This window comes from Haliotis cracherodii, unplaced genomic scaffold (assembly GCF_022045235.1).
Source record: "Haliotis cracherodii isolate W230 unplaced genomic scaffold, xgHalCrac1.p SCAF_1, whole genome shotgun sequence".
Taxonomy (NCBI): Eukaryota; Metazoa; Mollusca; class Gastropoda; order Lepetellida; family Haliotidae; genus Haliotis; species Haliotis cracherodii.
The window spans coordinates 54012195-54025869 of record NW_027266264.1 but is presented as its reverse complement, the minus strand read 5'-3'; the positions used below and the strand labels follow the sequence as shown (position 1 = coordinate 54025869).

The 13675-nt window shown below is 36.8% G+C and overlaps 1 protein-coding gene across 1 annotated transcript; it reads right to left on the bottom strand.

Annotated features, from left to right (window-relative positions):
• Positions 1-1864: 1864 nt before the first annotated feature.
• LOC139479440 (Golgi phosphoprotein 3-like) lies at positions 1865-13412 on the bottom strand. The gene is made up of 3 exons (XM_071262293.1): positions 13141-13412; positions 9392-9638; positions 1865-6859 (listed from the first exon to the last, which is right to left on the bottom strand). The coding sequence occupies exons 1-3, from the start codon at positions 13321-13323 to the stop codon at positions 6435-6437; spliced, it is 855 nt and encodes a 284-aa protein (XP_071118394.1). The 5' UTR covers positions 13324-13412; the 3' UTR covers positions 1865-6434.
• Positions 13413-13675: the final 263 nt, after the last annotated feature.

Here is a 13675-nt window from a genome sequence, read left to right as displayed (position 1 = left end):
ATTGAGCAATAAAGTATGATGTACGAGCTATTCTTATATAAAAGCTAGAAATGTTTAATCTTCTCGACCTTCAATCTCAGAATGCACGCAAAAGTGTCACACAAGAAACTTATACTGAATAGAGTCTAAATGGTGCTATCTTCTAAAGTGTGAATGACCTTGACATTTAGCAGGACTTGAAGAAAGTGTTTATTAAGTATTATCCCCGAGATATAAATGTTTTGTTTCTCAAGACTTAATACCATGTATTCCTGAGTATTAAGCTGTAGCAGGATCACAAGGGGTACATGGGTTGTTTACAGTCCCGCGTTTTGTTTGATACCACGAGCCATGAACTTATTTTTTTCTGAACCTGTTTCATTAACCAATAAATATACCTTAATTCATCGACACACGTGGATTTTTACATTCAAAATAAATCAATGTTTATTTTACTTACAAGAAACGCCTTTTCCTCCAACCACACTCTCACACTATATATTTATGCACTTCATCTTGGGAAAACACAATTTCTTATGCAAAACATTTTCCGTCAAACCTCTGAAAAGTCTAGATCTTTTGCAGGACTTTAACCCTGTCGTGATTCCAGGTTAAGAGTTGGTCCCGAAACCTGTCCAACAGAATGGATCGTTGCTCACAAAATCAATCACGGGTTTGTCTGGTCCAAACTAGTTTATTCACAGGCTGCTGTAATATAGCTGGTGTTATCCTGTTATTGTAGTTACAATATTTATTCAAACTTGGTGAACTTAAACTTCAATCTTTATGGTGTAGTTGGTTGGTGGTTGTTTTAAGGCTGCACTCAGCAATATTCCAGTCCTATATGAGGTGAGGAACTTTGTATGAAGTGTGTAACATGTTGTCAGGACATGTATGCTCCAAATTTAATCTGAAACACTATTCTTAGGAATTATTTTGCTTAATAAAACTTATTTTCTTAAATTTAAAGGTATTTTACCATCATATTCTAAACATAGCATTCAATGCAATAATCTAAAACTAAGCATAAAAGCCTCTTCCTCTTCATATCATTTACAGGCCAGTGAAGTACAAGCCCAAATACTAACATGAATTCGGAATGTCTTTAATTTCAATTTGTGAAATATTACTGAAATTTGCTGCAAGCTTGGCTCGGAATATCAGTCTCCGCGCAGGGCCAGATGAACCACTGCTTCTACATGTTGAGCGTGTGCACATCAAAATTGAAATGACAAAAGTTGGAAAATGCATCAGTGTGATTTCATATCCAGGCAAGACTGTCAAGCAAATTCAGATACTGAGTGTATTGCCAAGTTGTTTAAGGTAGATATAAATATATATGTAAACAATCTCCATCACACTACAAAATGTTTTTGTTTGAATGTTTGTTGTGTAACGCCACACTTGCTTGGCCCAGTCTCGACTACTTACTGGTCAATATCATATAACTGGAATATTGCTGAGTTGGTTGGTTGGTTTGCTGTTTAACGCCGGACTCAGCAATGTTCCAGCTATATGACTGTGGTCTGTAAATAATTGAGTCTGGCCCAGACAATCCAGTGATTGACAGCTTGAGCATCAATCCATGAAATTGGGATACAATCATATGCATCAACCAAGTCAGCAAACCTGACCACCCGATCCTATTAGTCACCCTTTACGGCAAGCATGGGTTGCTGAAGACCCATTCTACCCCGGATATTCAAGGGCCACTACAAAATGTCCCTGTTCACAAATGTGAAACTGATGAATCAGCCTGAGGTAAGTGCACAGGGCTCTCAAAGTGATCATTGTGCTATGACTTTCAAAAGCATGTTAGATGGTATCTTATCCTAACATCAGTATACATTTAAATATGATTATGAAAAAGGAAACAAAAGTGACGTACCATATCTTGTCAATTTATTGATATACATGTAAACAAATCTGTATCAATGACCTATATACAAATAGAATATTTCCCCATGATTGCACCTAAATATCACAAAACTAACTGTTAACCATTAGCCCCACTTTCAGCTGTAAAGATACCAATTCTGGTTGAAATAAAGCATCATTCATGACAAAGGTGGTGACAATCACGAAACCAGTGTGAATGCATCAACACAGGTATCTACCTAAATGTTACACAGCAGACATTCAGTGGTGAATCCTTTCTTGAGAAACTTTGACAGAGGCATAACAGAACATCATATTTTCAGTATTTCTTCGAATTAACAAATCCTTCACAAACACGAAAAGCAGTATGAAAAACCACATATGTGTAATCATGTACCACATACATATGACAGAGCCATCCTGTTGCTCTATCAGAATATCATAACTACCAAAATATATAACATGAGATGTTAGTATTTCTAAAGCCATCTGCTGAAGGAAATGCACAATGGACATACATCAGCACTCAAACGGTGGTAAAACCTTTCAGGAAAAAATACTAGCTTCACCCTTGGAAATGACAAGGTATGACACCAAAATCATGGTTCACTGCTTGTGATGAAAACTCCAAACCTTGGCACACAATACCTGTGCTTGAGTCCCCTTGTGCAGGCTAAGCAGGTTATACGATCAAGACTACTAAGTCTTCTTTATTGTTAGTGCTGAGACAATCTGGGTCACTCTCACTGAGAAAGTATGGAAAGATACACATCTGTAGAACTCCATGTCATATACTGATTCTGACACCTGTATTTGTCTTAAAATTTGGAACATGGCACATATCTTATAATTTGTAAGATCTGACTGAATCTATTGCAGATTTTCCAATAATGCATCAAATAATCTGTATGAATACTGTTTTACAAAAAGATACAAACATACCTTAGCCGAAGCACAACCCGAGCTAAACCTGACAATAATTTTTTTCCTGGGAAGCAACATCATCATTAATCATACTGATAACATCCAACAATTCGATCGGGTTGTCCAAAGATTTGAAGTATTGAGTCATATCACATTCCATTCATTCTAAGCAGCTGTCAAAGACAACAATCATTAAATAAGCGAAAATAACATTGTCATCCACACTTGTGACATTTGCACATTCCAAGAGAATTGATGACAGTATTTCTATAATAGTGTTGAACCACACATGATCACATCCATTTATTATGGATACCATTTTGAAACCCAATTTTCCCACTGTTAATACTTTAAACCACAACATGACATGCAAATGTAAAAATTTCAGCACATATTCAAATGTTCGTCATCAAATGATGCAACTACTTATCAGAATACCCGGTGTCAAACACATCACACCATGAGGTTTTGCAGCTCTATGAAACAGTGATTCAGACAGCCTGGGTTTAATGCCTATGCACAGAAATGCTCTCTTTTACAGGCACATGAACCAATATTTTTTATGTTTGATCCATCATTTTCCAAGTTAATTAGCCACTAGAGCAATAAGTACTTAATTTGATGGTCATAAATATTCAATCTGAGGGTCATAATATTCGATCTGATAGTCATATACAAGTACCAGTACTTAATATTTTAAGTTTTTGACAACAAAATTAACCAGAACTTAAGTACTCTGCAGCTTCCTGAATACAGTAGTGAATGTACAGAAAGAGCTTCAAAACAACATGGTTAGATGTTCTGTGCACTAAGTCACTGTTCTGTACCTTATTGAAACATCTTTCATGTACGCATACCATTATATTTCTTTTGATCAAGGACATGAAAACCCTCTCAAGTAGACACACATATTTTTATATATTATTCCATAACACAATTTAAACCCCATGGTTTGAAACAACCCAAACAAGAAATCACTTCTTCACAACACAGAAGCAGTTAATTTTACTCGCTGGTTGTGAAAAACAACTAAAAACATTTCACATGACCATGCGCATTTTCCCATGTTTTGTATCGAACTCCATCCAAAAAAATAACATACATACATTTGGGGTAGAGTATATGAATGTTAACAGTGAACATCTTGGTGTCAACTTCTCATGAAGTCTCAAAAACGTGAGATAAACTTATTATATCACTTGATGCGTGACAACGTAACCATGGCTACTGCCTCTCAAGTTGTCAAGTGAAGTCTTGTATGAATCAAACATAACAAAATAATGTACACAATAAAATAGGCAAAACCAAAACAGATTGACATAAGGAAATGAGCTGGTCAAGAAAAATATCTGTACACTTTCTATACACTTACAACTGATAGAGTCTATCACACCAACACTGTGGTACACCTTCCAAGTCTGGCATCTACAGGATAAAATCATATACTAACTATATTATCACAACTAGAACCAGAACAGGAATTCAAAATCCCTTGCAATGTCTTGACACTGAATGGTAAATAAATGCCATTATTTGTAGAAAATGATGCATAAAAACAGGCATTGGAAGTTCCTACAACATACATAAAAAGATGTTATTAGTAATGCGATATCTCCCTTCAAAATATTACATTTGTTTTAACATATGTATCCTGTACATAATTTCTTTAAATAATCACCATGATCTCATTTTTTTCAAGTGAAAATGGATAACTTTCTTGAATATTAATACTATTCAACATGTTCATAGAGATAGTACGGATCATGCTGATACTACCAAATATAAATGGAATGTCTAGTTCTCAGAAAATAGTCAAACTCAGAACCAATCACTGACACTACTTCTGTTACTATTTCTTTATATTATGATTGAATATACATGTAGTTCATGTGTTTTGCTTTGCCTTACAACGGATGATGAGTAATTGCCAGCTAAGAGAAAGTATTCAGTGCGGTCATGGTAGTTGTGTGGATGACTGTGACAGGGTGTGTTAACATGGTGTATGTCACGGTTATTGACGGCATATACCAGTGATGGGGGTTGGTGTGTGGCATATGATGGTGACGTGTGCATGAATGTGTATAGCTGTAGGTATATGATGGTGATGTGTGCGTGTGGATGTGTATAGGTGGCATATGATGATTGTGTGTGTATGTTGATGTGTGTGTATGTTGATGTGTGTGCATGTAAGTATATGATGGCGACGTGTGCATGGACGTGTGTAAGTGTAGGCATACGATTGTGATGTGTGCATTGATGTGTATAGGTGTAGGCATATTAAGGTGACATATGCATGGATGTGTATAGGTGTAGGCATATTAAGGTAACATATGCATTGTTGTGTATAGGTGTAGGCATATGATCATGTGTATGTGGGTATCTGATTGCGACGAGTGGGGACTTGAAAGTGACGTGTGTGATGGTGTGTGTGCATATAGGTGTATGATTGTGACGTGTGTGTGTGGGTGTGTGTGTGTGAGTTCGGCGCAAGAGTGTGCAGGTAGATATATATGATGGCGACTGAGTGTCAGTGTGTTTAAAAGAGTATACTGTTAATAGATAGAGAATTTCTTCAAAACACATTGACACATGTCACACTACACTTCAGTGTACATATGATAAAGGATATTGTGTGCATACGTTTTTGCTCAACCACTTCTTAAATGGAACTCTGATCGAGACAGATTAACAAATATATTACACACAGTCTGGGATAAATCCTAGTCATGTGGAAGGTATCTAAGCCTAACCAGTGTTTGCATTGAAGCATGAAAGTCAAAGGGTCCTTGTCATACATGATAAGACTTATGGGGCCCCTAGATTCAAATACCACAAAAGACCTCAAGCACCCCAGGAATCTTTAAATTCAACACTGCTACAAGACTTTGAACATTTGGGGGGGGGCTGTTTATGACATCCAGCCTGGTAGTCTACCCATGCATGTCATCACAAATATGTCCAAAAATCCAAACAGTCTGGTAGCTACGCCTGTAAAAATACTGGTGATGATGGACGCAAACTGAAAACCCAGATGCACAGACTTGAACGAGAATATCTCACAAATAGGACAGGATCTGTTGGCAGGAGAGGAATACATGTGAACATGGTGAATGTTATGATACAAAACAATGAAGAAGTAGGCTATATACAAAAGGACCAATGGACAGTCATATCCCCTAAATCATTCATCACAAACTGTGGGATTGTCCAAATCAGATGACATATTGATATTCCGCCACCTACATCAACACAGAAGGTGATTGGCCCTCCGTTGGGTACATCAAGGACTATCTACTGAACCCCAAACAGAATGACATCAGTCTGAACTAATGTCATTTTGTGACATGCTGGCAAACTTAATGAAGTTAAAACGTCCCCAATCATATACATATCCCACAGTTTCTTATTAATTTCGGGTCAGGCAGGATCTCTACTCTCAGATTTAGTTGCTAAGGGAACAGATCCTGACCTGGTTCCATGTATTCAGAGGGACTTTGTGTTTCCATTTTATTTCTCTGTCAAGCCTGAAATCACTGGTCGAAGTTCAAGGCTTAAAACATGAAACGTCCCTCACTTTCCACAAAGTCATTTATATGTGAAGGTAGAAAAAGACACCAAATCCATTGAAAGCACAGAAGTAGCATAAGCCAGAATCACTTGCTGACAGCAGATATGACAGCCCACAAAAGCTCATTGGTTCCTTCCTTCATGCTCTCCGCATCAAAGTCCAGATCAATCAGTTCTCGAACGCGTTTCATGGCCACTTCATAATCATCATCTGACAGGGGAGCGAAGGCATTTTCCAAAACGTCTGAAGCATGAGCAAGATAAATGAGAGATAATACACGTTTGTCCATTCGATGGGCATCATTGGTCCAGCGACTGAGAACGGAATCTTGGACTCGCTTGATGAGCTTCTGCTTGACGGTTGAGTCGGTAAGTGGATGTGTGGTCATGTCAAACAGCAGGAAATTCTGTTTCTCAGTGGAACATACACCTTTCTCGACCAGATTTTTGGCCAAACGCTCTCGTACATTCCTCAATTGATAGCGCAGTTTCAGAGGATTCCAGGTTTCACCTGAAAAAAAGAAGTTCAACAATGAACCATGGAATTCATACAACACTTCACGCTGTAGCAATTCACGAAGCTCCTCACAAAGATAGCCTGTTCTCCAAGCTCTTATTACTACAGCTGCCACTAGTAAAAGCTAACCCACTGTGCTAGGTTGAACTCATTGACCATTATGCTTACAAACAAGTGATCACTGTCGTGACGCTGAACACTGTTCCAAAACTAACTTATTTTGTTTGTCAATTTAAATTAATATTTCATTTCAACTATCTCGTCATTAGTTTTGTGAGCCTGCTAGAGAGAAGTTGAGAGTTTTTTCTGTTACTCTGCAATCTCGAACCAATCTAATAAAACAAACAAACGTAAATTCATCAGGAAACATAATAAGTCAGTTGTTAACCATGTCCCAATTCACTAGAAAGACATTCCCAAAGATATAGACATATAAACATCACTACATTTGGGGTTAGAGGGAAAACGAATTCAAGATTGTTGTAATGACCGCTTGCACACTGGTGGCAGCGATGATACTGGGAGAGTAGCGAAAGTGCTATAAGAGTCAGAAGGAGCGTCCCACTTCATGGTCTAAGGGAGACAACTCATGCAACAAGGCTCTCTATTTGCTGTGTTAGACAATACAGCGTTAGAAATTGGCACTAGTCCTGTAGTCCTTGTGAAACTGCACAATAGTTAAGGTATCATAAGGCCTAGTAGAAATTTGCCCTTTTTAAGGGTTTTGCTATATGATATTATAAGGACTAGCGGACTAAAAACATTAGTGTCTACCGCTGCAATATCATATCATGGGTGGTTAAGGTTTTACAACACTTAAAATATTCTTTTCCAAACAGAAAACGAAAAAAGAAGGCTCTGATGTCACCATGGCCTAGAATCCTCTTGGACAGATAGTTTATACAAGAAAATAGGCTGTCTTGGTTTCCTTACCTTCTTTTTGAAAATAGCACCACATTATTGAAAATGACCCAACTTTTTCTCATGGACATTCCTAGAAGTTTGGTTTTGGAAACTAGAATTAACACTGAATGTGAATTGAGAAAATGGCAACAAGTTATTTTTCCACTGAAGAAAGATGTATACATCCTTACAACAAACCAGTATACCCAGTTCAGCACAACAGACATTTCACCTCATTAGCAAGGTACATACTTATTTGAAGACAAAGTAGTTAAGTCTCATTGGAAACAATTTAGGTTTTGTAGCTGCAAAACAAATGCTGACTATATCATACAAAAATTTTTGGTGATACATAGTTAATATGGTTATAGTGGCTCCACACAAATCCTTGTGCATCATGTTTTTTGTGAGCATGGTGAGAGGTACACTTAAACAGCTTTTCCACATACTTAAATCACATCACTTTGATGCCTAGACATACTACATGTATTATGAGTGTGCCATTTTTCTGAGTTTACGGCAGGAAGAAAAAAAGGTAATTTTGAAACAGTTTGGGTCAATGTCAATCATGTTTTAACTTAAGATGAGACTGCCAATTTTACTTGTTATTTTGGAAGGGCCAATCTTGTTAAAATTTTACTCCAATGATCCCTCTCTGTGTGAAGATCTAAGGACACCTCCACAGACACACTCCTGCGCAGCGGTGACTTAGCATTACACAACTGCCACAGGCTAATTTGCATATCACGTGACTGGACTTTTCTCGTTTGAAAACAAACACGCTTTTTCAAAAATCAGAATAGAACGGACTAATGCAAGTATTTGGGGGCGCTTCACAAATTGTTTTGCATGATCAGAAAAATATGTACTACAACTGCAACCGTGAGTTGCATCACAATACATATTTACAGATCAAAGTGACCGTATCACTAGCTCTCCATTGGGCTTTGATGACAGCCGTGTGGAGCTGTACAACATAGGATAACTACGCAAATGGAAATAGTTTTTCACGATTTAGGATATTTTCACCACAAAAGTTAACCATTCTATGACATATGTTTATCTAAGTATGTAGACTTGTCAAAAATGAAACAGGTGAAAAACATATGCAATATCTTTAATGGACGGTGTAAGATGTGACGAATTGTCACATGGCGCTGGCCTGAGGCAGAGGTATTATGCTGGTCACATGGAACTCCCAGTAGGAGAGTGCTCCACAGAATCAGGTGAGCTTTCTAATCAGGTATCAGTGTTGAGGCTTCGCTATTTTAATCAAATTCTATGTGCTGTAATACAACACTGGCACAAACTGCTTTTTCTTGTAAAATATGAATGAAATATACATACAGTTTGAAAGCCAAACTCTTTGCCTAAATGGGTAATACAACAGCTTTTGAAATAAGAAATGAAAGTCATGGGGATCCTTAGCCCTAACGCCAATACTTTATGAATGAAAGAACGTGCGGACCCGATTACAAAAATTCTATATGAGTAAAACTTATGGACCTCATTAATATTTTCTATGGTTGCTCAGTGACCAACTGTATGTTCATAGTCATTGTCGTTATTTCAAATCAGGACCACTGACTGGTCAACCTCCAACAAAACCCCAAAATCACACACCACTGAGGTATTCAATCCAACTCTGGACAGTTTCTGCTGGTTGCGTTTCTTTGATGTGCTTGAGAGCTTCATCTAACAAGACATCTCCAGTGGGGGTGTCGGACTTGCAGATGACCTTGCGATTGAGCAGACTTCGCCGTCTCATTCCTGCCTTCTCCAGCTCCAAACGCCCACGCAGTGCTAGCTCTATCAAGATGCATCCTCTCAGCCCAGATGATATACAGTCATTCCAGAAGGAGGTATAGCCCTGAAACAGCAGAAATAAATGGCACTCTCAGACTTTAACAATAAGCCACACATTAACAGCAATATCTATGGAAAATGATGACAGAATGAATGACAGTTAACATCAGTACCGCTACAAATGTAGACAGTAGGGCTGCAATGAATACACTATGCGGCGAATACGATTCATATCACAAATATACGGTAACGAATACCAATTTTAATTCACAATTACAATAACAAGTCAGCAGTTTATGTATTATTATATTCAGTGAAATAATAACATCATAATTCATTTGACATGGTTTGTTAATTATTAATAAATTATACATTTATATACTGCACGTATCCAGGTACTAGTATCTGCTCAAATGCGACAATGACAAGTGAAAACAATAACTATCAAATTAAATATTATTAGAGTGTTATCATTGAAAGAAATCTATGCATACAATATGTTGTTATGGATATTTTTAGGTACAGGGTATGTAAACATACATGATAGCATATTCATAAATATTCGATTCTAGTGGCCATGAATAACGAATTCAATTCATGAATGGTTACGGTTCGATTCACTGAATACGCGAGTGAATCGTAACAGCCCTAGTAGACAGACAGACCAGTCTACTGAATATGTCTTCTTGGAACAGTAAGCAGCAAGAGGTGGTCACACTGAACTCTGACCATTGTTAAAAACACAATGATGATACATTGTCCTCTTACTGCAACAGTTATGCAGTGATCATTCTATTTCTTGAGCGAGGGACTGTACTTCTGTAGCACTTGTGTATGTTTCCAAGCCTAGGAGTGGCTCTTGATATGGGAATATGATTTCCAATTAAAAATAAATAAATCTGACATCATCATGATCATTATCATAACATACAGTTGTTTATTGATAATTCCAATCTTGGTAAAAAAAAAAAATTACCAGTTTCTACTAAACATGCCAAATAATAAGAATGAAGTAAAGCACATATTCAGGCCTGTACATGTTCTTGACCGGTTGACATGATTATAGGCTTATAATAAACAAACCTGACTATTAGACCCCATGTGGGTCATGATGATAATGAATATAGCATGTTAATTTTGAATGCTGACAAGGGCGCAGTAACACAATTTCTTGACATTCATTGAAAGTATGTATATATCAGAGTACCTGAAGTAGGAATGATGAAATCACATGCTCAGTAATCGGGCTTCCAAAACAAACGTATAAGAGGGCATGGCCTAAAGCTACCAGTGAAGTTGTGCAGCAGTGTGCAACAAATGTTTTCGATGGCTGATGTGGTCTGGTTATTTCTATTAAGATGGTTAATCCTACAAAAACAAAAACATTGCATACACTGTTGAGCATGTTGAGTGTGTGAAACGACCTTTGATCTTGACCATGTGAATAATTAACATGGTCAAATTTCTGTAAGTGGCTTTTTTAAGATTAACATCCTGTTTGGGTACCTGCTGCCCTTGGAGATTTGAGATTACACCACAAATAAAGCCTGTCAGGATTAATCCCTTTAGTAGTCAAGTGAAAGCATCTTCTATGTTGTTACTAGTTCTTGACACAAGTTGTGGACATGGCAATCACATAAAGGAGCAGACAGAAAAGCCCTGTAATCATCATCATGTGATGCAATTAAAAATTCAGACAAGGAAATGGGCAGGCCATTATTATTTTGTTCAAAAACAAACGGGAAACCCAGATTTTGATGACAATATATCCTATAAATCTTTATTGTCTGTTTTACATGTTTTACGCTATTTCTGTTTTTGAAATTTGATTTTGGGCAAGCATTTGTGATTGAGCATGCCAGAAAGTATTAAAATCTGCTAAGTTGCTATGTTCACTAGACTTGTCCAATCATCAATTAGCAAGACAGTGCTGCAACTGATGAACTGCAGTCTTATCAAAACAAAAAATGTTCAAAAATGCATAATACAATGCACCAATTAACCTGGTGTTCTTGCAGTATTAACAACATGAGATGTCATTGCCCCAAAATAATTGATAATATTCAGACATTGTTTATGTATAAATCATACATTTGTTTACCCATGATCATGATATTATTTTGTATATCGACAGCAGTTTTGTTTTATCACGATTATAACAATATAAGCAAGGTTCACCATGGTAACTATATTTTCAGTCTCACAGAAAACAAATCACTTAACATGCTTACATTGATTCTATGGGTGGCAATGTTTACTCATTCCATAAATATGCCTGGATGTATGTTCCGGGGAAGTGATGACTTGGCATCACACAACTGCTACAGACAAACTCCAGGAGGAGAACTTGCATTTTGGAATTACATAAACATTTCAAAGGTATTTGGCAAGTGTATAACATAAAAAAACCATGACAAAAATCTCTATTTTGAAATCACCCGATATACAGAGCATTCAACAATGACATTGTGATATGTATCGAAGAAAGAATGAACCTTAATTTACAGATATACTGGTAATATTGTGAACCCTTAGTGTGCTGTGCACGGAGTTTACAAACTTCTGACATGCTTTACCATGTTTACTTGACATGCACTGCAAAAAAACGATCGCAACCACCAAATGTTGGTGAGTGAAAACAATAATGATTGATGACAATAACTTTGGAACCAATAATGGCGATGGTTGACATTATTTCAAGCCGATTGGATGCAAATACAGACATGGACAAAATGGCCATGTTGGTGACATTCGAAAGTAAATCAAAACTGGTTGCTGTGGAAAGAAAATAATACAAAATTTGGGCTAATAAAAGTATGTGTGACTACAATACAATTCCAAGCATTATAAAAGCTGCAAGGTATTTGATTAAAATGCTTTTAAAAGAGAATTTCATATGTTTCTGGCTACCTACAATATTGGCTTCATTTACTGATTTACCAGTGGCTACCTGGGAAAAAAATATATTTGAAGCCATATCATGCACCTAATAAAAAATCAACTTTGAAGCCCGGATTCATAAATCATGCTAATTTAGATGACACAGAAATTGCCTTGTTGTTTATCAGATTACATGAAATTATTGAAACTTTGATTGTCTGTTACTGGGCATGTCTGCTTATTTCACACATTATTACAAGTGATCAAGTGCGTTTTACACTGCATCAGCAATATTATCACAAATGAAATGACAGTGTTAGAAACACCGTTTAGTATCTGTCTTTATATCCTGGGTACCAACCACTGTGGTAAACAAACAACTGTCAACAAATCCACAAAAATTGGAGAGAGAAAAACACACCCCAAATCAGGAAATAAAGCATTAACCAACGAGTTGTGTGCTACAATCAGCTATTCCCAGTCTAATTCATTGTTCAAACCTAACCTTATGTCAAAAAGACTGACCAGTGGTGACAGGTTGTCAGTTTGTCACACTGACGTAAGTCAGGGAACCTCCACATGACAATAACATAATTCGGGAAAACTTGAAAACAAACATATATATATATAAACAGTTGATGTCCTCCAATTCTAAGCTTATTGTCATTCGCTAATTATGGTTATACCTCTCTGTCCTTCAATCCAAGCAATAAGACTTCTTCCATTAGCGTCAGTCGGGTTTCTTTCGAGTCGTGATCCTCCATTTCCTCTCTCTGGTCATAATTATCTTGTGCATCATTAGCTTCTGCCCCTTGGCTCGCTGTTTTTCTTTGTTTAAGTCCAACGTTTCTCTGTGTTAGACTTGTCATGTTTGTCGTATGATGTCAATAAATAAAGAAAAGTAGAGTTTTATGTGTCTGTTTTCAACAGAGCCCACTCCAAAATGGCCGATCGAGAAACAGAGTTGACGTAGTTGTCAAACGAGATTTTACGAGATGATAAATATAAATAATAACAAAAATGAAAAATTAAACTAGCTTTACCTCGTAAACACATAACAAAATCGTTTGCACTATAACGTTAATTTTAACATATTAAAACATTTTACATTACATTTCCAACAAGTCATAATGCTCCATTTTGATTGGATAAAATACATTTGGTCGCGCAATGTTAAAATTAAAATTAAGTTTTGACGTTTATTCGGCGTTTATTGTCATG